General features: G+C 47.8%; 2 protein-coding genes across 20 annotated transcripts in view; one reads left to right on the top strand and one right to left on the bottom strand.

The window, feature by feature from the left end:
• Positions 1 to 5,695, bottom strand: part of PPP1R12B (protein phosphatase 1 regulatory subunit 12B) — a 208,429-nt gene extending 202,734 nt beyond the window's left edge. For 12 of the 19 annotated variants that reach the window (XM_067729916.1, XM_067729920.1, XM_067729921.1 and 9 more), the window contains exon 1: positions 5,286 to 5,692. In XM_067729916.1, the coding sequence (XP_067586017.1) occupies positions 5,286 to 5,576 (291 nt within the window). In that variant the 5' untranslated portion in view covers positions 5,577 to 5,692. Of the gene's footprint in view, positions 1 to 5,285 lie in introns of all 19 variants that reach the window. The other 7 variants (XM_067729929.1, XM_067729930.1, XM_067729932.1 and 4 more) reach the window with 4 other exon arrangements.
• On the top strand, positions 4,786 to 18,496 carry UBE2T (ubiquitin conjugating enzyme E2 T). The gene is made up of 9 exons (XM_067729953.1): positions 4,786 to 4,951; positions 8,375 to 8,468; positions 9,488 to 10,209; positions 15,094 to 15,264; positions 15,829 to 15,898; positions 17,020 to 17,125; positions 17,237 to 17,335; positions 17,469 to 17,546; positions 18,123 to 18,496. Exons 3-9 carry the CDS (start codon positions 9,879 to 9,881, stop codon positions 18,246 to 18,248), a joined length of 981 nt encoding a protein of 326 aa, XP_067586054.1. The 5' UTR covers positions 4,786 to 4,951; positions 8,375 to 8,468; positions 9,488 to 9,878; the 3' UTR covers positions 18,249 to 18,496.
• The last annotated feature ends 5,810 nt before the right edge of the window (positions 18,497 to 24,306 follow it).

Below are 24,306 nucleotides of genomic sequence, written 5' to 3'. Positions count from 1 at the left end.
TGAGGAAGGGCTGCCAAGGGCTGGGGGCGGGAGGAGGAGCCGGCCGCGAGCACAGAGCAACCCTGGGCGCAACGAACGTGCTCCGTATCATGACTGTGGTGGGTACACAGCTGTGTGCACTTGTCAGAACTCTACATTTGTAAAAGGTGAATTTTACTGTATATAAAGTACACTTTAATTTAAAAATGTAAAAATAAGCAGGGACTCAATTTTAATTTACCAATAAGACCTGTCCAGCCCTCTACCTTTAGCAGAACTGTGCGCCATCTACACACAAACTACAGCTTGGCTATTGGAAAATACTCACTGAGAAGATTCCAAAGCCCAAACGATAGTATATAGCTACTCTACAGGACTTTAAGAATGGGGAACAAAAATTTGGTTAGGGAACAAATACAAGTCACTTGCATCTGTACTCCCCCAACCCCCCCCCAAAAAAAACCACCATCAAAATAAACCTAATTTCCAAATCTGGCTTTGAGTTCCATTATGGCACGGCAACTTGAGACAAATACTCATAAGGCAAGTGGCCAGGTGGCCAACATGTTCTGAAGGCCTCCTATTAACCAATGTGAAGAGGTAAACTACCAAAATGACTCAGGATGACTGTTCTAGATCCACAATAAGAAAGACGCCAACACGTTTTCTTAATCCCAGATTACCTTGTGCCCCTAACACTAAGCAAAATTCACCAATATACAGGATAAGTCCCTTCACACATGGAACTATAAGACAAGTAAATAATGAACTTGGAATAAAAGAGAAAAGATTAAGAATACTAGTTTTATTCTAGTTATAAAATAAACAAGTCATCGGAAACAGACTCACAGACTTAGAGAATGAACTTATGGTCACCAGGGAGGAAGGGTGGGGGAAGGGATAGTTAGGGAGCTTGGGACTGACATGTACTCACTGCTATACTTAAAGTGGATAACCCACAGGGACTTACTGAATAGCACAGGGAACTCTGCTCAATATTATGTGACAAGTTAAATGGGAAAAGAATTTGAAAAAGGAGTGGATGCATGTATATGTATAACTGAATCACTCTGCTGTACACCTGAAACTATCACAACATTGTTAATCAACTATTCTCCAAAACAAAATAAAAAGTTAAATAAATAAATAAATCACAGGGATGTAATGTACTGCAAGGTGATTACACTCAATAACATTGTAGTGCATATTTGAAAGTCGCCAAGAAAGTGTATCTTAAAATTTCTCATCACAAGGGAAAAAAAACTAACTTTGCATGGTGACTAGATTTATTACCGTGATCATTCCACAGTGCACACAAATATTGAAGCAAATGCTGTGCACCTGAAACTAATATAATGTTAAATGTCAATTACACCCCAATTAAAAAAAGCATACAAGTTTTATAAGTCGGCACACATACATACTATTTGGAATTGAATTGAACATGTAATCATCTTAGTGTTCTTCTGTCTCACTCTGAATATAAACTGCTCTGTCTTTCTTCCTTCCCTCATCTATCCCTACCTCCACCTCTCTTCCAGGGAAATAGATAATTTTCATTTCCCTGAGGATACAGGGTCAGATTGAGGCAGCTCTAGAATGACAGAGGCTGCTAGGAGTTGAATTCCAGTCTGGGGTGACCCTGAGGGTCCAAACGTTGACTCTAAGACTGTTACAAAACCAACCTGAATTCTGAGTCAAGCACAGTATCATTCTAGTCTCCTAGGTATCCCTCCAAATGAAGACTGATCAGCCTGACCTAGTGTTAAGATACACGTGTACTGACATCGGTGCCCTCCCCACACCCGCATAAACATATGTGCCAATGTAATACACTCTGAAGGAAGAGCGGGCATCATTTCAACAAGTCCCAGAAAACCTCCTTTCCAAAGGCAAGCACTTGCCTCTCAGTACCCTGATAATTTGGTAGATACAGTTCTAAGAGCCTGTACCTGGACCTACAGTACCCAAGATCATAATGCTAAGGATACAAGATAGGTGCTAATAATCGACCTTACAAAATAAATAAACAAATAAAAGGAAAATTTTAAAAGCACCAGCCCACACAGAATTATTAGCCCACATTTCATGCCCTGTAATATACACACATAAATAAAACGGGAATTCCTCTGTGAGCAAACATGTGCTTCCAAGGGTTACATAATCAGATTAACGCCCTTTTCATTGACGGCTCTACATACACACCAAATCTTAATTTATTTGCCCAAGTTTGCTTAGACTGCATCAGTTTCCGAGGCTTTCACCAGAGTAGGCCTAATCTTTGAGACATTTCTTATCCCAGTCTATTTCAAGCATTATTAATAGGCCCCCTGGAGCTTATCTTTGACTCAAGCACCTCGTGGCAGAAGCAAAGGCTGCCAAGAAAGAAGGTCTCTAAGTCAAAAGTAGCATCAAGGCGCCACAACCTGAAGTGCAAAACATCTATTGTAACCCTGTGGGCGAAGAAAACTCATCCCCCCAACATCTTCTGGGGGTTTCTTCCAATGTGCTCAGGTAATAGTCCACAGCTGGTCAGGAGGCTGCGGCCAAAACAAAAGAGATTGGAAGCAGTCATCCTGAGAGCTCACATCACACTTGTACAGCAGGGGGGTATTTTAACTAAGTAATTCGTGGAAGTGTACCACTCTCCGCTTCACGGGACAAGCAGTCATTCACTCGATGGCTGTTCAGCCTCTGGCGGCTCCAGCCTCACATTTTGAAAATAATCTTGTATGTATCTTCAGAGTTCTTCAGACATGGGAGAAACATACTGTAACTCTGCAGAAACTGACTTGTAAAAGGATTCCTGAGCCAATATAAGGCCCTGTCTTGATTCAAGCAAAGGGACGGTCTCTCAGCATAAGGTTTGCTTGATCTCACATCTTCAAGCAGCTTAATCTTTAGCTGAATTTCCTAGTATTGAGTATACCTGGTCAACTCAACTCACCACCAGCCCTGTAAATAGGGAGGAATGCCATAGTGCACTGGCAGGTGTTTCAAAGAAAATTCCACAGCTGTCATCTCTTCCTCTCCTATTTCAGGAGATTGCGGAATGTGAAAGAATATTAACTGAGAGAAGTTGCACTTCACAATCTGGGGTGGTAATTAAGAGAGAAAGAAAGACACTAAGGGGACCAGTCTCAGGAAAAGGCGTCAGAAAAGTGCTTTCCTGGTGTGGGAAGGAGACCTACCAGGAGTAACCTCAAAGTAGGTGCTTTTCTCAGAGCATTGTTAAAATGTGTGTGGTAAGGGCCAGGCTCAGCTGACAGAGTCACCTTAAAAGAAACAGGGCTACTGAGTTATACTCAGAAAACTGTGCTTCAATAAAGAACACGTGGAGACTAGAAACAGGTTTCTACTCCTCTAGCCTCTAGGACCCCTTCAAGTGTTTTCTTTCAGAATCTAGACCTCAATCTCCTTATCATCCCAAATACATCTGAAAACTAAAAATTCATCCTCTCAAAGGGCTCAGAAATTTAAAATAATGCACGTGGCTCTCTTGAAACAGAGAAGGACCCTATGGTCTATGCCCCCCATGTCCTCAGCCTGCCTTTTGTCTGTGGAATAACTTTAGTCAAAGAATAAGTTTAATCAGAGAAGTGAGAAAATGCAGAAACAAAGGAAAACAGTCAAAGGAGACCTAATAATAATAGTTTAGTCCTTAAGCATGGTCAAGGACCTTCAGTCCCTCCTCAAGGGCTACAGATAATATTCTGAGCCATATCCTGTGAGCTGTTTACTTTGTAGATACTGAAACCCCCGCCAGCTGGAAGAAGTTAACTACATGATGACCAGGCTGTAGTCATGACCTAAGCTGCCACAATTCTGAGAACCGGCCTCAAGAAATGGGAACAAACCGACCCTGGAACTGAAGCCTAACTGTACTTAAAACAATCAAGATGACGCTGATCAGACCACCGATGACCAATTTCAAGATGACCGTCAGAGCTGACTGTGCTGTTTCTGCATGTAGCCCCCTCCCTCTGCCTATACATCCCTGAAACTCCCCCGTAAAAGCTCTTGGCCACTGATTGTCGGTGGGGGGAGTCGGCCTTTAGGCAGGCGTCCACCCTCTGCCCCACCCCCCCTCCACTTGCTGGCATCCAAAGTAAAGCAAACTTTCCTTTCCACCAAACTTGCCTCTTTATTGGCTTGCGAGCAGCCGGACCCCACTTTCGGTTACACTCTTTTGTGTCCCTCTTATTTATATTCAGCTCCTTATTAGGTGAGATATACAGCTCTGGAGCTTAAATCTGAAAAATCCATGCCTAAGTGCAACTTCTCGCCCCTGTAATCTCGCACAAGCAACCATTTTCTAAGCTTCAGATTCCTCAACTGTAAAACGGTTATTATAACAACACTACCTGCCACACCTACTTCAAAGGATCACTGCTGAGATTACATGCAGTAAGACATATAAAATAATTTTTTAAAAGCAAAGGACTACACAAATGTTGGTTGCTACCTTAGGTGGGGCACTGTTAAGAGCATGAAGAAATGCATATAACAGGGTGAAAAGAAGGTTCTTTTATCTGAAAAAAAAAAAAAAAGGACTGCAAACATGGTGAGGACGAATTTTAAGGTACTGGCTAATATGTTCAGGGAAGTGGTATGACGCGAACTTTATTATTTATAAGCGGATTCTCATGCCAACACATCCACTTTGCACAGACAGCAGAAGGAAAACAAGAGATTAAGAGTGGGTGTCCAGCTCTCGGCTCACCGAAATAACTGATGGAGTTCCACGTGGAGAGGGAGGGTGGAGTTAGTCATGACAGCCACACAGAACATGGTTGCATAAGAGGGGGAAAGTGAAGGTGTTCGTACCAAGCACAGAACTAACTGTCAAGTTACCCACAGTTCACAGATTACAGCCCGATCCGGGGCGTGTCATGTCCACAGGGGGCTTTAGGGGAAAAGAAAGAAAGAAAGACTATTCCACGAGCATCAAGCAAACCAGGTGATTCCGCAGGTTGGTTCTCTGCCGGCGCGGGTAACGCTGGCGGGGAGAGCGTGAGGTCGGGGGCTCGCGAGTTGGGCCCGCGGGACACGGAAGCTGCCTTCGAACCATCGCAAACCAGAGGACGCGGCGCGGACCCAGACCCTCCAGCCCCGGCCCGACCCCAGACTCGCTCCCGGGAGAACGGAAAGCCGGCTTCCGAGAGGGAACCGGGCAGGCGGCGCGGGCGCGCACCGGGGGACACCGCGCCGACTGGGGGCGGCGGGATGCGGACACTGCCGGGCGGCGGGGACCCCTGCCACGGGGGGGGCGGAAGGCGGCTCGGCCACCGGCCCCGTGCGCTCACCTGGTGCAGGGCGGTCAGGCCGTCCACGTTGGCCGTGTCCACGTCGGCGCCCCGGGCCAGGAGCCGCCTCACCTCGTCGGTGTCCCCGCTAGAGCAGGCGGCCAGGAACACGGCGCCGTCCTCGAAGCGGACCCGCGGGCCCCCGCGCTGAGCCTGCGGCGGCAGCTCCGCGCCCGGCCGGTCGGCGGGCTCCTGCTCCGTCAGCGAGCCCCGCCAGCGCCGCAGCTGCTCGGCCCGCCGTGCCCGCGCCGACTCGGCCCGCTTCCCGCCCAGGTGCTCCATCTCCGCCATCGCCGCCGCTGCTGCGGACCGCCGCCGCAGCCGCCGCCAAGCGTCTCAGCCGGGAGCGGAGGGCGGAGACCCGCGCGCGGCCATCTTTACTGCTCCGCTGCCCGCGCCGCCCGCACTCCCTCGCGGCCTCAGCACGCAGGCGCGGCGAAGCCCCGGTTGCATCAAGGGACTTTGTAGTAGGAGATCCGCGCGCCCCCCTTCCCCCGGGCGCACCCGCGCCCAAAGGGAACTACAAGTCCCTGGATGCATCGGGAAAGAGGCGCGGCCCGGGGGGGGGGGCTCCCTGCTTGGCCGCGGACGCGCGGGGTCACCTCTGCCCCGAAGCGGGAGCTGTCCCCCGCCCGAGGCACCTCCGCGGGCTTGTTGGGAGTCGTAGTTTATTCTTGTTCTGACTTACAGCTAATCTCGGCTCCCTAACTATCATGTCAGTCTTTTGAAGTGGAAAAGGGGTCGGTAATTATCCCTACTTTCTATTGGGGAAAACTGGACGGAAAGTACCCGAAACTCTCAAAACCGTGTCCTGGTTGTAAATGCAGAGCTTTATTAACGTTGTAATTTAGAACGCATTAACAGGTGGCCCTGAAGAGATCCTGGCATTGATGCTCGCAGGTGTAGTGGGAAGCGCATTCAAGTTCAGATCTCCTCCCAACAAGTTACTTGACTTCTCCGACCCTGATTTGTAAGATGGGAATAATAATACCTTAGGGAATTCCCTGGAGGTCCAGAGGTTAGGACTCGGCGCTTTCACGGCTGGGTGCGCCGGTTCAATCCCTGCTCGGGAACTAAGATCCCACAAGACCCGGCGCGGCCAAAAAATTAAAAAAAAAAAAAAAAAAACCTCACAGGGTGGTCGTGTGGAGCGGATAAGATAATACATGCAAGGATATCTAGTACTATCTCTGTGCGTATACCGGTTCACAATAAATATTAATTTCCCTTCTGTTTCTCTCCTCCTCTTCTACCCTTTACACGGATCTTAAGTTTACTTGGGAGGCATATGTGGGACATATATCCCGTCTTCCATGATTTTTTTCCCAAAGCTACAAAAAAATACTATGGTGCAAACACAATATTGTAAGTCAACTATAGTTCAATTAAAAAAAAATACCATGCACGTCCTAAATTCCTAAGGCAGCACGCAGGCCATTTTCATATTCACAGTGAACTTGGTTATTAAAACCTGTTAGGTTGACTCAGTAACTTTAACTCCCCAGGGCTTCAGCCCTGGACAAAACATAACTGTTTTCCATTATGATAGAGAACATATACAATTATTAGGTTCTTTGAACTTTCCTGTATGGTTCAAGTTTTTCATTTAAAAAAATGTTGCAAAAATGATCAGGTCGTTGTAAAGGGAAACTTTACTATGTTCTATCATGTGCCTCAATTTCCCCTGAGACAAGCCAATAATCAAATGAAAAAGGGACATATAAATGTAAATTATTATGTCTAATAATACTACGTCTATCCATATATGCCTTAATTAGGTATCCTTGAATTCTTTATAAATACTAATTAAGTCATACATCTTTGAGAACTGTGAAGAACAATGTGCATAAAAAGATGTAATACTGTATATTTTATATAGCCATATTTTCCTTGCATTAATTGAGTCACCATAGAACTTCTCATGCCTCATCATCTATTGGAATTAAAAATTCTGTATGAGGTTTACTTTGTAACTTGTCAGCATGGAACCTCTTCGTATTCCAACTCAGCCTCTTGCTGATAATTAAAATTGTTCACAAGCTCTCAAATAGAACTGTCCCTATAGAATAAAAGAAATATTGATATTAAACCAGATAGGAAATAATACTTAGCTAGGAACCTAACCCTCTTCAAGAAACCATTATTAGCTGAACTCTGCTAGTCTGGCAAGGAAACAAGAAAGTAAGAGAAGGGCAAGTTTTCAAATTTCAGCAAATTGCTGAAATCTCAGGAAACAGATCTCTGACAGCAATCCACGTGCACCATTTTAACATTATGATCCTGGTACACAATATCGGCTCAAAAAAAGTATGTATAATTGGACCATATATTTTACATACTGGTTTTCTAATAAGGATTTTTAAACTAGGGTAAAATTTTCATAGATCGATAATGTTATACTTCTTCTGGCTGTATTCTTTTCGCATTCAGAATCAGGAAAGAAGAAACATCTGGTTCCAGTTGTAAAAATAAGCTAAAATTGGCCAAGTCCAAGTCAAATCCATACTTTCCCAAGAGGTATGAACTTAAATCTCAATAGGAAGAATTCAGTCTCAATACTAGGAAGTTCCAGGTAGTACTTCCTTACTGTATCTATTTTACTTGCTTTTTTCCTGAGGTAGTAAGAAAATGATACCCTCTTTGGAGATTTTAAAGAAAAATATAAGTAGTTAAGTTCCTTACATAATTTAAGTGCAAACCTACCTGGAAGGAGATGAATCTTCCAGCTATGTGATTACGGAATTCAGTGATAATTATTATAATCTAATTAATTTAACTAGGTCAGCCAAAAAAAAGTTATGCCACCAAAAATAAAACAACAAATCAATCTGTGTATAATGATTTGAAAAGCTTTTCAAAATTAAAATCATCTAAGTTTTTTTTCTGAAACGTCTTCCCCCAAGCAGGGCTCTCTGAGAGTAAACTTAAACAATAAATTTATACAATTGTTTACTACCATTAAACAAACATGAGAGTTTAGATTTCCTAAATATTCTAAAGAAAAAAATATTTTATATGCAAGTGAATAAAATCCTGACAAATAATCCTGTGTATAAGTAAAACATAATTTTTATACTTTTTTCTTCCAGTTTTACTGAGATATAATTGACATACAGCACTGTATAAGTTTAAGGTGTGCGGCATGATGATCTGACTTACATACATCATGAGATGATGACCACGGTAAACTTGGTGAATAGCCATCATCTCATATAGATAACAAAATAAAAGAAAAAGAAAAAGTTATATTTTGTGATGTGAACTCCTAGGATTTACTCTCTTAACTGTCATATATAACATACAGCAGTGTTAACTATATTTATCACATTGGACATTATATCTCTAGTACTTATTTATCTTATAACTGGAATTTGTATCTTTTGACCACCTCCATCCAATTCCCCTGCCTGCGGTAAACCACAAATCTGTTCTCTTTTTCTATAAGATTTGTTTGTTTGTTGAAGTATAATTAACCTATAAACTATGTCAGTTCCTGGTGCACAACATAGTGATTTGGTATTTTTACACATTACAAAACCATCACCACAATTTTTGAACTTTTAAATGTACTAAGTGCACCAGCTATGATGCACATACTCTGTTGTATAAAGTGAGGAAACTTTTATTAAATAATAATTTCCCATACACTTAAAACATGAACTACAAATTAGAATACTCCATTCTTTAAAGCAATGACACCGGTTCAGCTTATGAAAACCTTTCAGCGTGGCCTCTGTTCCCACCAGTTAACATACCTCCCTCTGGTGGACAAACAGAGACTGTACATTTAGCCCATGGAGTTCTTTCTGTTTTTCTTTTTTCTTTCATCCAATTCTTTCGGTTTGGCTTCCAAAACTACAGGTCTTTGCTTGTTTTATCATACTATCTCTCCTTTCCACCAGACTCAACATAGTGCCTGGTTTTTCTAAGAGACATTTTTAAGACTCGATTCTCAGAAAACCACCCGAGAAAGTAATCAATTTCAGCTCCGAAGACAGAACTGTAATTGTGACACAGTTACAGTTGGGGTGGAAAATAAGAGAAAACATTGAAGAAATTAAAATAGAAAATATCAGTACTAAAATAAGCAGCCAACTCCAGAATTAAGACAGAAAACACTTCCCCACAATGAGTAAATGCTAACGGTAGATGCGAACCCGACAGCTAACTGGACAGTAACAGGATTCCTTTCTGGTTCGCAGCTCCCCTCGTGGCTCACTCCCACAGCCGACGTGAGGCCCCGGGAGCGCCGCGGACCGTCCTGGAGAGCGCGGGTCTGCGGGGCAGAGAGGACGCCCCACGCAGCGATCACCGGGAGCCACAGCTACCGAACGCAGATCCGGGCTGAACGCACAAATCCCGCAGCGGTCGGACTGTACCGGTCCGCAGGTTTAGGAGGATCGGCCGCCCCTCCCGCGGCCGGAGCAGGAGGCGAGGGTGGGTGAGGCCTCCGGCCGGCAGTGCAGTCCAAACACGACGGACGCTCCTCGCGCGGGAAGCCAGGGCCGCCGGGCCGCGCGCCCTAAGTCGGAACCCAGCTCGAACCCCCAGCCCCTCAGATTCCGTTGAATTGCCGGAGCGCCCTCCGCGGGTATGACTGTCCTGGAGCGGCAGCCCCTCCGCGTGAAAGACCTTGACCGCAGCCCCTTCTCCAGATCAGATTCTCCCGGTTCCTCCTACCACGCCCATCGCTCGGACAGACGGAGCCAGTCCCGAGCCAGTTCCCGCGCGCCGCGCCCCTGTTCAAAGCGCGTGGGCGTGGCCCGCTCGGAGCCTAGCCAATCGGAGTCCGCACTCCTCCCGGGAGGCGCTCCGGACCAATCACACCCTCGCGGGCGGGAGGCGGGGCGACGCAACTGTCGAGCTCGCGCAGGCGTGGTGCAGGCTGGTCGGCGCCTCTGCACTGCGAGGGGCGTCAGCGCAGGTGAGAGAGCGGGTGCTCCGGCTCTTCTGCCGAGAGGCCGCCCGTGGGGGTCTGCGGGGTGGGGGTGGGGGGCGGCTTTCTGCCTGTCGGGGGACCTTCCTCTTCTCCGACTATCGGCTGTGGAACGGAGGCTCTGGATGTCTTGACAGCCGTGGAGGGCGCGCGCCGCCGGCCTGTCACCCTGTCCTCCGGCCGCCCCAGCCATCTCGCTGCCACCACCACGCCCCAGCGGCCGCCCCCTCCCAGCCCCCGGGCCTCCCCCATCCCTTCCAGGCATGCCCTCCCCCCGGCCGTCCCGCCCCCTCCTCCCTCTCCCGTAGACATTTTCCCTGCCGGCCCCCCACCCCCGCCTCCTCCCTGCTCCCTCAGACGTACCCCTGCCCCCCCCCGACACTCTGTGACTTTTGCATATTTGTTTTATTGTCATTGAATCCCAGTGTCTGCTCACTGAGAAAAAGTGGTAAGGATCAGTATATAAAAATAGTGGTTAATTACCTAGTAAAGTAACTGGTTCCAGAGATGATGGTCTTAAAGGTGTGGCTGAGGAAATTTAGAATAATTTACATGAATGACTGTTGTAGTGTAATTGATTCTATTTAACATATTAATTTGCCTGTAGTATTACTAATTCTGTTTAAATATTTCTGAGTGTGTCAATTGTGGAGGAGCAACAGCCCTGGAGATTAGAAGAAGAACCAAAGGATGCTTTGTCTTTGCACCCCAGTTCAGGAGAGTACCTTGACCCAACCAATACACAAACTTAGTCACCTTTAAACAAATGGTTAAGATAGATGCCTCAGTTTAAGTTTGTGATTATCATTAGTTGCTATCGTCCTCCTAACTACGATCTATGACCACCAGGTAATCTTCTGATTATAATTAGTTTTCCAAGTAGGAATAATTTAGGGAGAGAATATGTGGAGTTAAAAATTTTACTGTAGTTTTACAAATTAATAAATTGACCTTTTAATTAATGTTTAAGCCTTTGTGAGTGAGCCTGGCATGAATTAGTACATCTAAGCCCTATCAAATCTAGGTTTACTGCCAAGTTGAAGTTTTAGACTACAAAACTGAGAACCAGATCCTGAAATGTGACCTTTTCCCCATATAAGTGAGTGAGGTCATACAGTATTTGTCTTTGACTTACTTCACTTAGTATATAATGCCTTCAAGGTCCATTCATCTTGCTGCAAATGGTAGGATTTCCTCTTTTTTATGGCTGAATAGTATTCTATTGTGTATACATACCACAACTTTAGCTGTTCATCCATTGATGGATGTTGTTTCTGAGTCTTGGCTATTGTTAATAACACTTAGAACATGAGGATGCAGATATCTTTTCAAGTTAGAGTTGTTTCCTTTGGATGTATTCCCAGAAGTGGAATTGGTGAATCACTTTCTTTCTTTTCATTGCAGAATGATATTCCATTGTATGGACATTCCCCGTTTTGTTTATCCATTCTTCAGTTGACAGACGTTTGGATTGTTTCCATTTTTTGGCTATTATGAATAATGCTGCTGTGACCATTCATGTACAGATTTTTAAGTAGATATGTTTTCAGTTCTCTTGATTATGTACCTAGGAGTAGAATTACAGGGTTATAAGTTACTCCTTGTTAACTGTTTTGAGGAACTGGCAGGCTGTTTTCCAAAGCAGCTCCATCGTTTTGCATTTCCACCAGCAACATATGAGGATTTGTGTCTCCACATCCCTCACCAACACTTAGATGCTGTCTTTTTGGTTATTGTTATCTTAGTGGTTGTGAAGTTACAGCTTGTTGTGGTTTTGATTTGCATTTCCCTAGTGACTAATGATGTTGGGCATCTTTTCACGTGCTTATTGAATTATTTGTGTATCTTCTTTGGAGAAATATCTATTCAGATCCTTTGTCCATTTTTTAATCAGGTTGTCTTTTCATTATTGAGTTATTTATATGTTCTGGATACAAATAAGTTCCTTATCAAGTGTATGATTTGTAAATGTTTTCTCTCCTACTGTGTATCGTCTTCTCACTTTTTTTTTTGGCTGTGCTGGGTCTTTGTTGCTGCACGGGCTTTCTCTACTTGCGGAGAGCAGGGGCTACTCTTTGTTGCCTTGCGTGGGCTTCTCATTGCAGTGGCTTCTCTTGTTGCGGTGCGCATGAGCTTCAGTAGTTGTGGCGCACAGGCTTAGTTGCTCCACAGCGTGTGGGATCTTCCCAGACCAGGGTTCGAACCCACGTCCCCTGCATTCTTAACCACTGCGCCACCAGGGAAGTCCCTCACTTTCTTCCTTCATGATGTTCTTGAAGCACAAAAGCTTTTAAGTTTGATGAAATTCAGTTTATTTTTCTTTTGTCTCTTGTGCTCTTGGTGTCATATGTGAGAAGACTTTGCCCAATGCAAGGTTGCAAAGATTTACTCTTATGTTTAATTATTTTTCCATTTTATCTCCTTAATTTTTGCCAGATGTAGAATTCTAAGTCAACAGTTTTCTCTTTCCATATTTTAAAGATGTGGTTCCACTGTCCTCTGGCATGCATTGTCTCTGAGGAGACATTTGCTGCCTTTTTACATTTGTTCCTCTGTACATAATATGACTTTTTTTTCCTCCTCATGCTTTTTAAACTTTTTATCACTGGTTTTCTGCAGTTTAATAAGGCTGTGTCTTGGTGTTTTCTTCATGTTTCTTATGCTTGTGGCTCCATGAGCACTCTGAATTAGAAATCAATAGTAAATACAACTCTGAAGCTCTTCATGTTTGAAAACTGAGAAATCTGTTTCTAAATAAATTAAAGAAATCGTAATGGAAATTAGAAAATTTGAGAATAGAGGAATAAACATTCTACATATCAAAACTTTGTAATGCACTGGTACTTAGAAAGCAATGTATAGCATTATATGTCAGAATTGAAAAGATAACTCTATACAAATAAATGTAAAACAATGCAATAGATAAGTTTGTAGAAAAACTTAACTTGCCAAAATTGACTCAAGAAGAAATAGAAAGCTTAAATAATGCTGTAATATTTAAAGAAATTGGATTTGTAGTTTAAAATCTTCTCACATTGAAAACGCCATTACCAGGTATCATTCTGTCAGACATCTTAGAAACAGATAATCGCCCAGACTCTTCTATAGGATGTCAAACTAACTCATTTCAGGAGGCCAGCTTAACTTTGATAACTGATGACGAAATTAGGAAGGAAAATTATAGGCCAGTTTTACCCGTAAGCAATAGTGTTGAAAGTTTTTCCTCTAAGGTTAGGAATAGGATAAGAATACCAGCTGTCAGCTCTTTTCTTCAGCATTGTACTGGAAGTTATAGCCAGAACAGAAGACAGGAAAAAGGTTAGAAGGGAAGAACTGATTATTCATGGATGATATATGTAGAATTACCAACCGCAGACCGCCTCCCAGATAGATTCATCATTAGCATTATTAAGTTTTGGTTAAAAATCTACTGTATTTACATATATCAATAAGAAGTGGGGAGAAAATAGAGTTTTAAAAAAGATAAAAATATAAAGTACTTAGGAATGAATCTAACAAAAGGTAAACTCTTTATAGAGAAAATTATAAAACTATTGAAGAGTGTCCAGAAAGACCTGAACACAGCATGCTCGTGAATTGTAGGCTCACTGCCATAAAGACGTCAGTTCTCCCAGAATTGATCTATGCAGTCAGCGGAATTCCAGTCCAAATCACAGCAGCTTTCTGTGTGTGTGTGTGTTTGTGTGTATATTTGTAGACTTTTTAAACTGTTCTAAAATTCATATGGGAGAGCAGAGGACTAAGAAATAACCAAGGCCTTCCTGAAGAAAAAGAACAAGGGGGAAGAACTCACCTTCCCATATACCAGGTCTTACTAATAATAAGCTACAATTAAAGCAGTGGGGTATTGGCTGAAAGAGAATACAGTTGACCAATGAAACAAGTTCGATAATCCCAAAACAGGGCCATCCGTACATGCATGGAAATTTATGCCAGCATCAGCAGGGAGGGGATGGACTTTTCAATAAGTGGGACTAGGACACTTGGCTTTTCACATGAGGGAAATAATTCAGACTTGGACCCCTACTCACACTATACACACAAACTGATTGCTAGTGGATCAAAGACTTAAATGTGGAAGTATCTAAGTTTGGGGGTAAGGAAAATTTTAATACACAAAAGTGTAAATATTAATGTAATTGATTACATTAATATTATGTATTTGTCAAAAATGTCATGAATGAAGTGTAGAGACGGCAGCAGACTGGGAGGTGGTGTTTGACTCACCTGTGTAGCCAGAGGTAGCCAGAGGGGGGAGTAGGGCTGAGAAGTGGGGAGGGGCTTGTTTTCGATGAGAGAGATGTTGAGCATGTTTGAATGTTGATGGGAAGAAGGAAAGAAGACTGGAAATACTAAAGAAAGATGAAATTGACAGAGTGGACTCTGAAGGGTTGAGAAATACGTGGATTCCAAACTACGTGGAGAAAACCCCAGACCTTGAAGCATTAGTTTATAAACCTCTCGTTGGAGTGATGACTGTCCCCCGTCACTGCCCTTGCTCTCCCCCCACAGCTAGTACTTGACCATCCATTTCTCTGCTGGGCACCTCAGGACCCAGTGGTGAGCAAAGCTAGACCCAGGCTCTGCCTCAGTAGTTAATTATTATCAGTGGAGACAGACATTAATATAAAGCATCTAAAGTTTTTGTAGAAATTTTTGCATTGTTTTATACTTAATTTTTTTAGATGTGTTTGCTTGAATAGATAACTAGAAGGAAATAGAAAAAACTCAGACTTCCTTCTCAGAATAGAGATTAACATGAGGAGTTTGTCCTTTAGTGAATTGCAACTGTGTGCTAAAAACTGGGGTCACTGTTACTGACCCTTTCGTGGGTGCCCCTTTTCTCCACAGGGATCCCAGCCAGTGTTGAGTGCGGCGCCGGGAACCGTGTGTGGGTGATTCTCCCTGGGGTCATGCAGAGAGCATCCCGTCTGAAGAGAGAGCTGAGCCTGCTGGCCGCGGAGCCGCCCCCGGGCATCACATGCTGGCAGGATGGGGACCGAATGGAAGATCTGCGAGCTCGTAGGTGTCGCACCAGGCGTGACGGGTCACGACCCTGTCAAAGGTCGTGCTGAAGTTTGAACACCTGTGTGTTCTACAGTAGGGGACAATTGCAAGGTCAAAGTGCCCGGCCATCTTTCTACCTAATTTGTTTACATTTATAAAAGGTTTCCATGACATTTTTTCTTTGGCCTTTGATTCCATCTTTTACTGATTTGTAAGCCAAGATCTGGGTATCAGCTTTGAAGCAGTGTTAGTACCAAAGCTCACCTCAAATATCTGTGAGGCCAGATGGGAAACATAAGTGTTCAGAACGCTGCGTTCCAGCCAGAGCAGAACTGCAGGTTGTATGTGATCTGAGGCCAGCGTTGTCCACCTTCTGTTTCGATCTCCTGTGTATTCTTTGATTGACACCAACTTTGGGTACACTGGTACATTGCATGGGGACTTGTTAAGCCCTGAGAGAGTTTCTGTCCCAGACCCAGCTGTTCCGTTAGGACCAGACTTCATTAGGTCCATGGGGTGTGGTAATTCAGATCATCTGATTACCTCTTGACGTTTTGTTCTTTTTTTTTTTTTTTAAAGAGATATTAGGTGGAGCAGACACACCTTATGAAAAAGGTGTTTTCAAGCTGGAAGTTAACATTCCTGAGAGGTCAGTGTGAAAACTATATCCTAAATTTCCAGGGTAAAGCGCAGTTACCGGAAGACAGAGCAGTGTCATAGGGTGTTGAATGCAGGAGTTCAAGTACCTGGATTTTAATCCTCGTCTTACCATGGCTTAATGTGACCTTGGGCAAGTCATTTCATGTCTCTGGAGTTCGATTTCTTTTTCTTAACACGGAGCTGGATCACATCTAGGCCTCACCCCCACCCCACCCCCTGCCCGTCACTGTAGTGAAATATACATAAAATTGACCGTCTAAACCGTTTTTAAGCACGTGGTTCAGTGGCATTAAATGCACTCACACTGTCATCCAGCCGTCCCCCTCATGCATCTCTAAACCGTTTTTAAGCACATGGTTCGGTGGCATTAAATGCACTCACATTGTCATCCAGCCGTCCCCCTCATGCATCTCCAGAACTTCTTCGTCTTCCCAGCCTGAACCCCCGCATCCATTAAACACTGGCTCCCACGGCACCTGGCAGCCACCCTTCTCTCTGCCTCTGTGTTAAGGCCCCTTTTAATCCAGGTCTCCTGTAAGGCTGTCATCAGGGGAGTGGTAGCTGTAGTGTAGTTTGTGATTTGTAGATACCTGTTCACCAGGCCAGGCTTGTTACAGGTCCTGAGAGAAGCAGCTCAGTAATCACGGGGGGCGTCAGTTCTGAGACCGATGGGGATTTTCCAAATGCAGTGTATAAATCAAAATTGGATCCTGTTTTTCAACACCCATCTGTAAAAAAAAAAAAAAAAAAAAAAAAAAAAGGGAAAATTGAGGAAATCTGAGTAGTAGATGATACTGGAAAATAATTTTTGTATTTTATTCATAGGTATACTGATAGTTTTGCAGCTCTATAGGAGAGGGACCTTATTCTTAGGAGAGACATGCTGAAGTATTTAGAGGGTGAAGGGGCTTGATCCAGGTGGTGGGTATAAGAGGGTTCTCAGTACTATTATTTCAACTTTTCTACTGTTCATAAATTTTTGTAATAAAATTTGGCAAGAGCAAAGGTTTGCCTCTCAAAGGCTGTCGTCCTAATTAGTCACCAGCAGCTGTTTATAATGTAAGAAGCAGTATTTCAGTAAAACTTCCATACTCTCCTGTGCTTTCAAAGGTACCCATTTGAACCTCCTCAGATCCGATTTCTGACTCCCATCTACCATCCCAACATCGATTCTGCTGGAAGGATTTGTTTAGATGTTCTCAAGTTGCCGCCAAAAGTGAGTGGTGGGAGCAGGGCCAGCTCTCTCGCCTGCCGTGGCCCTCGGCTCTAAAACTTGTGTTAGAGAAGCACGTTCTTAGGGCCGCTGTCTGTCTGCCTGTCTGCCTAGGGCGCCTGGAGACCGTCCCTCAACATCGCGACCCTGCTGACTTCTGTTCAGCAGCTCATGGCCGAGCCCAACCCCGATGACCCGCTCATGGCCGACATCGTAAGCGCCCCCGGCCCCCCGCTCGCGGCCTGCTTTCCCCACGCCCTGCTCTCCATTGGGGAGGCTCGCGTAGCGCCTGCAGCTTGGTTACCAAATCCCTCCTCTCTCCACTGACTCTCTGCTTCCATCTCAGTCCTCAGAGTTTAAATACAACAAGCCCGTCTTCCTCAGGAATGCCAGGCAGTGGACAGAGAAGCACGCGAGACAGAAGGTGGGGTGTCTGTACAGCTGATTGCGCTCCTGTTGTTGCTCTGTTAAGCGTGAGTGTGTCCCTGTGTGTGTAAGTGTCTATTAGACTTGCCAAGTTCGTACTGGACACTAGGATGGCTGGTTGATCTTCTACCGCAGCCTTCTACATAATTATTCAGCAGATAGCTCAACCGGCTGGAGGGTTTCCCAGCACCCACGACACCACAGGGCAGCCGAGGTCTCCTGTTTAGGCCAGAAGGAGCTCTTTGCAGGAGAGGGGAGGGGTGGGAGGAGAAATGGACGTGGAGGAAGGGAGAAGGAGAGACGTCCCCGTTTTACGTCCGTAGTTCCCTCATTTAACAGAAGGCAGAGTTCAGGAGCAGGGATGAGCACACGGGGGTTTCGCTGGGCTGCCCCGCACTTCAGACTGAGCCACGAAGTGGTTAGTGTCACTTGTGAGAAGAAGTAAAAATTAAACAGTACAGAGGATTGGGGAAGCTGGTTTCGGAGAGAATGTCCTATCCAGGAGGCAGCAGAGAAGGACCTGGGAGAACAGTCGGTGTGAACCTTGTGCTCTGCCCCGCCTGCTCCTTTCTAGGCTGATGAAGAAGAGACGCCTGATAACCGCCCCGAGGCGGGTGACTCAGAAGGGCACAGCGAAGCACAGAAGAGGAAAGCCAGGCCCCTGGGGGGCGTAGAAAAGAAATTCTGCCCTGACGTTTAGGGTGGGGTTTGTCCTGGCCCGTCTCAGTTAATAGGTTCTTTGCCAGCATGGTCCAATTTGCTTCCGTTTCTGGAATGTTTTTCTTTGTATTTGATGACATTATCGTTTTTATATCCTGTGAAACAGACCTTGTGTATTTATATGTTCTGCTCTACATTGATTCTCTGAGTGCAGTTTGTTTTATTTAGCTCATACATATGTGTCCCCACACTTGTAAACCTGGAAAATAAATAATCATCTAGTGTTGAGTGTGTGTTTATCCTGAATGTGTGTCTGGGAGCAGACCGGCCAGAGAGCGACACAGTAAGAATGTGAGAATATCTGGAGTTGTTGCCCTTCATTTTGCCCACTCACCAGCATCACTCGGGACACTGAACGATGGACGTGGGGGCCAAATAGCCTCAGAGACAGTGCGGTGGCCGTCACGCTTCCGGGATTCTAGGTGTTCAGAAGTCCTAAACACAGTGTGGGGATAAGGTGATTACCCTTCTGTTAACGTTTCTCGCAGTGTGCACTTTCTGTGACTTAACTTACGTGGCTGTGGTATAACTTTCGTTTGTTCAACAAATAGCGACCGAACACCTGCTGTGTGCCGAGTGTTTTAGAATAATATAATGGTGAGAAAATCAGGCATGGGGTTAACCAGATAATCGTACAGATTTACATGGATTTTCACAGTCCTTTCTGTCTCTAGCTTTATTTCACGGCAAGTGCTAAGGCGCAAGCTCGAATCCCTGCTCGTGACTTTACGGTACACTTGGGCCTGTGCTTATCATTCCGTTTAGATGACGGAGAAAACAGATTTGGGCAGAAGTCGGCTGAAGTGGAACGAGGTGCTGAGTGAGAGCAGATGTTGGGGCCGCCTAGGCAGAGAAGGAGACTGTCACGTCCCGCCTGTATCCAGGCTGGTAGTCCTGTGCCAGGCTGGGCACCGTGCACGCAGAGTGCATGCAGTGAGCAAGCAGTTTCCCTTCATCCGCTGCGGAACCGCCCTGCGCTCGGCAGTGGCCTGCCTTAGAGCACGAGTGGTAGCGACAGACGACAGCGTCAACCGAAAATGTAAATTTCCTCTGTGTCCCCCCGACCCCACTTCATAAATTTCCAACTTCTACATAATTCTTGAACCCATTTCTCAAAATCAGCTACTGTTCTCTTGTTAAAGCCTAGGAATTAATTTTGTTCCAGGCTTGTCTCCTATACTTGGGCACATTTAAGTCAGATTTGGGGTTTCTAAATGCAATTAGTGTATCAGCCAGGATGCTTGCAGCTGTGAGATCCAACTGGCTGGTGATAATACCCGGGAAGTTCTCTGCCCTATTTACCGGGAGTTGGGGCCAGGGCGGGCGTCTGGACCGGTGGTTCAGAGGCTGTGTCTCTCGCACCTGCCATCCGTCCTCACTGTCCCCTCCTTCAGCTTCTTCCCCTCCTGGAGTGACCACCAGCAGCCCTCAGGGTCGTGTGTTTCTTGTTCACATCCAGCGGCAGTGGAAAAGCCAGCCACTGTGGCAGGGAGACACCAAGTGCTGATGGTGTCGATGGGGGTACAGGCCAGGTGTGAAGCGGGATGGCCTTAGGGGTCGTTGTGGGAAAGGACAAGCCCCCTCGACAGCTGGCCACCACCAGGTCTCTCACCTGCACTGCCATCACGGCCGGTACCTTGTCCCCTGGCCTCCAGCCTGGACCCTCTGCGGTCCATGCTCCTCACAGCAGCAAGAACAAATTCAGATGATGAAAGAGCCAGACTGCATCTCCTCCTAAAACCCTCCAGTGCCTTCCCTCAGCCTCCCCTCCCCGCACACCCTCCGCTCTGTACACCACACTGAGCTGCACTGGCCCCCTCCAGTCTCAGCACGCCAGCCCCTCCGGCCTGTGCCGTCCCTGACTCTACCTGACTACCTGGATGGCCTCAGCCCACGTAGCTGCCTTGGGATGCCCTTGTCCGGCCCCTCGGAAGGAGCCGTGGCCATTACCTGGTGTACCTCATGGCCCTGTACCCGTCTGCCAGTGTGTCCACTCCAAGTGCTGGGACATAGTGGCCACAAGGGCCTTGGCACTGATTGCAAGAAATACCAAAGCCAGGAGTCATTAATTAGAAGCCATCCCTCCATCTCTGGGTTAACAAGTACACGGGACTTGGGCAGAGAAGAGAAGTGAGAAGAGGGAGATGAGGAAGCCCAGCCCCGCCCGCAGCCCAGGGAAGGATGGGAAAGCATCAAAAGCGTGAACACAGGTCCAGGAGACCCTGGCCAGCCCAGGCCCCCAGAGCCCTGCTCTCCACGCTTTGGTTTTGTCCTGTAGAAGCGGGGGACAGTTGTGGGGGCTGACCGGGGTGCTGCACCCAGAGCGCCGAGCACGGGGCGGACCCCGCGAGCTTAGCAGGGGCTGGGGGCGGGGATGACGGGCCAGCCACATAAGGCCTCAAAGCGCTGCTTGCCGGGACAGGCAAGCTACGCCGTTCCCCCGAGTCGGAGAGGAGATGACGTGACTGATCCCAGAGACACTGCGGATTCCAAGTATCCTCTCCTGCCCCCGCGGCTCCCCAAAATCTAAGTAAGAACAGATTTACCACCCACCATGCGGGCTGAGACTAGGTCTTTACCCTTCGGCTGCGGCAGGAATTCGGCACAGACAAAGCCCCTTTCCCAGCCAAGTTATTTTTCCATCAGCCAGCGGCTCCCCGAGGTTGCCCTGTTTAGGTTGGGGCAGCCTGGGGGAGGGAAGGACGGGGGCCGGGGGCGCGCTATGGCTCCAGAACCTGCCCCCGGGCTGACTGGCCGCTGGGAGGCTTGGATCCCACACAGGGAGCCCGGGCAGCTGTGGCAGGTGGGGTGGTGGGCGCAGGTCTCTGTGCCCAGAAGCTACGCCTGCACTTTCTCCTTCTGTCCAGTCAGCATGGCTCCTGCCGGGGCCACCGAGCGCCCATCCGCCCCAGCTCTCAGCCTCCATCAGGTGACAGGTCCCCTCGGTTTCTCCCCCTCGTGGGCTTGCCTCTCCCCCGACCCCACCTCCCACTGGGCCGGACCTCTGTCCTCCCACCCATCGCTGCCTCCCTTTAAGCAGGACCTTGCAGCTCGGCTTTGGAGAAAGGCCTGCTGAGCCGCTTTCCCCCAGACCCCCCCCCAGCAGAGGCAGCTGCCCTGGGGGTGAGCTTTAGTCTCGGGGTTCTCCCCAGACCCAGAGGTATGTTTGAGACCCCCTGCACACGTCCTCTCTGGGGACCCCCCAGCTTCCCCCTGCTGACAGCTCACCAGCCACCTTGGCCCGTGCCAGGGGACACTCCTCTCTCATGGCCCAGGGTCCCCGGCACCGTCACCCATGGACCCCTGCGAACCCACAGCCTTCCTGCCGGGCTCCAAGCCCAGGTTGCCAGCCTTCTTCTTAGGAGCGGCTCCTCCGGGGACCCTTCCTCTTCCGTGTCAAGTGTGCTCAAGGCTGAGCCGGAAGACAGCTCAGAGCCCCAGTTTCTCGTTGCTTTTTGGATTAAGTAATAACATCTAACATCTCTCAAGTACTTACTAGGTGTCATGAACTAAGCTAAGCTCTTTACATGAAAAATCTCCTTTAATCTTTTCAATAACCTTCAGAGCTTAGGTACCGTTGTCATTTCCATGTTTCTGATAATGAGACAGAGAAGTCAAGTAAAACTCAGGACCGCGGGCTGTCAACGGAAGGTCTGGGAGTTGAACCCAGGCTGGACCAACTCCACGACCCCACGTACCGACTACACAGACACTGTTCTGCCTTTTGTGCCTCTGCCCCTCAGCCCCGGGCAGCTGTGGGGCCGTCCCTCCCCGACCCGGTGAGGAGAGGGTGTGGATGCTCCCTAAGGCGTGTCCCCGTGCTGCCACCTGACGGTCCTGTGATTCTGTAGCCTCCTGTGAGCTCCCAGGGGAGAGCCTGCAGGGGTCAGGTTCAGGGAGGAAGCCAGGAGGCTGGTCTCCTGCCCCTCCGCCCTCACCCTCCTCCACCCCTCCCCTTCTGCCCCGCGGACCCCCTCCCAGCACCACTCTCCCCACCTGACAGCCCACCCCGCCCACCCTCCTTGCCTGTCCAAAGCCCATTCACGGCTGCCCTCTTCCCCCAGGGGTTGCTAAGAGGTGAGTGGGTTTACTCCAGGCTTTGGGCTGGGGGTGTTGAGAGAGGGGTCTCCTCTAGCCGAGCGACAGATCTCACACTCGCACCCGAGCAAAGGAGTCATCGCTTCACAAACCGAGGGGTCCAGTCACGCTTTCCCCAGGTCCCTGGGAGCCCCGGAGATGGGAGCCCGTCCTCAGACCCGACGCGGTGGCAGAGAGAGAATAAGCCGAGAAGCCGGAGTCACGGCCACCACTGGACCCGGAGCCGAGACCCCTGCAAGCCGCATGCATTAGGGGGCGGTGGGAGCAGTTGCTGAAGTGGAAGCAATGTTCCCAGAAGGAGGAAAGCGGCCACTGGGCCAGAGCAACAGGCATCCCAGGCACAGGCCCACCCCAAGGAGAAAGAAGCCACAGGGCGGAACTTCAGCCACTGTGGTCCCTCGGAGGGTTGCTCCCCAGACAGAGGGGCGGGCACGCGGTGGCCCTTGGTCTCACCGCTGAGGCGTCTGCGGCTCTGCCTCCTCCTGATGAGGCTGTGACAACAGACCCGAGGCTGAGTGTCAGGGTGGCCCTTTTCAGGGACGGGATGGCTTAGCTCCCATCCCCCTGCCAGGCGGCCCCTTGAGATTAGGGTCTGCTTACATGTACTCGTTTATTTTGACTCGTTTATTCTTTTATATATGAGATACTTTACTGGGCATTTTTTTTTTTTTTTTTTTTTTGCGGTACGTGGGCCTCTCACCGCTGTGGCCTCTCCCGTCGCGGCTCCAGACGCGCAGGCTCAGCGGCCACGGCTCATGGGCCCAGACTCTCCGCGGCATGTGGGATCTTCCCGGACCGGGGCACGAACCCGTGTCCCCTGCATCGGCAGGCGGACTCTCAACCACTGCACCACCAGGGAAGCCCCACCTTTTTAAAAAAAAATCTTTTGGCTGTGCCCAGCGGCATGTGGGATCTTAGTTCCCCGACCAGGGATCAAACCCGGTCCCCTGCGGCGGAAGCTCACTGTCCTAACCACTGGACCGCCAGGGATGTCCCGGCACTTTTTATAAATTATTTTAAAATTCTTTTAACAGTGTTTGAGTTTGAGATTATTATTCCCACTTTCTACATGGGGAAGATGGTTAACCTGACAAAATTCAGTCAACTAGTAGGTGGTTTAGCTGGGATTAAACTCTAGCAGGGCCCCACAGACACACCAGTCCACACACTGCCCTTCAGGGGACCAGGGTAGGGGCCTGGCCTGAGTGGTCAACCTATGATTTGGCCTGGTGGAGAGAAGGATACCCGGCTAGTCGGATTCTCACTCAACCTCTCAGGACGTTGCCTCGGAAACCCCAAGAGAAAACAAGGCCACCAGCCCAGGAGCTGAAGCGAGGGATGCAGGGTGGGGCCTCGAGGGAGAGCAGGGCTCACAGGGAGGCCCCTGGAAGCAGAATTTATTAATAAACACAGACTATTCGTCAAAAGGAGCTACGAGGTCAAGAGAAGATGTCGTGACTTGTAAGTGGCCTTTGACCCCGCAGTTCCACTTCTGGGAAGGTACCTCACGGGTCTATGACAAGTGCAGTGAAGGACACACCATCCCAGTCTGAAGAGAGGGTGGAGAAGATTCCCAGGGCAGAAAGCAGGCTGAGACGGTCAGCCAAGGACAGAAAAGCAAGCGGAGTATTTGGGGTTCGCAGTGTCAGGAAGGGTCCAGGGTGCTCAGAGTCTGAGGATAGAAACCCCATGGCTAGGGCGTTCTCTCTAACCCAGTGCCAGGTGCACAAAGGCACTTAAATCTGGGTGGGCAGAGTGACACCCCCTAGACTGTGCCCCGATGCCCCAGAGCCCAGGGCACAGGGCACCCTCCTCTCTCAGAACAGCCCCTGCCCCATGCCCACAGACCCACCAAAGAGAAGAGGAGAGGGGCCGGGGGACCCGGGGGCTTCACTTCACTGGTGCTTTTTTTTTTTTTTTTTTGCTCTACGTGGGCCTCT

Source organism: Pseudorca crassidens, chromosome 2 (assembly GCF_039906515.1).
Source record: "Pseudorca crassidens isolate mPseCra1 chromosome 2, mPseCra1.hap1, whole genome shotgun sequence".
NCBI classification, from domain to species: Eukaryota; Metazoa; Chordata; class Mammalia; order Artiodactyla; family Delphinidae; genus Pseudorca; species Pseudorca crassidens.
The sequence above is the reverse complement of the archived record's forward strand: the minus strand, read 5'-3'. Positions and strand labels throughout refer to the sequence as shown.

Excerpts from the sequence above, each read along its gene's own strand:
- UBE2T (XM_067729953.1), top strand. The coding sequence starts at position 9,879 with ATGACTGTCCTGGAGCGGCAGCCCCTCCGCGTGAAAGACCTTGACCGC. Across the intron at positions 10,210-15,093 it reads TGCGAGGGGCGTCAGCGCAG|GGATCCCAGCCAGTGTTGAG; the intron begins GTGAGAGAGCGG and ends TTTTCTCCACAG. Across the intron at positions 15,265-15,828 it reads AATGGAAGATCTGCGAGCTC|AGATATTAGGTGGAGCAGAC; the intron begins GTAGGTGTCGCA and ends TTTTTTTTAAAG.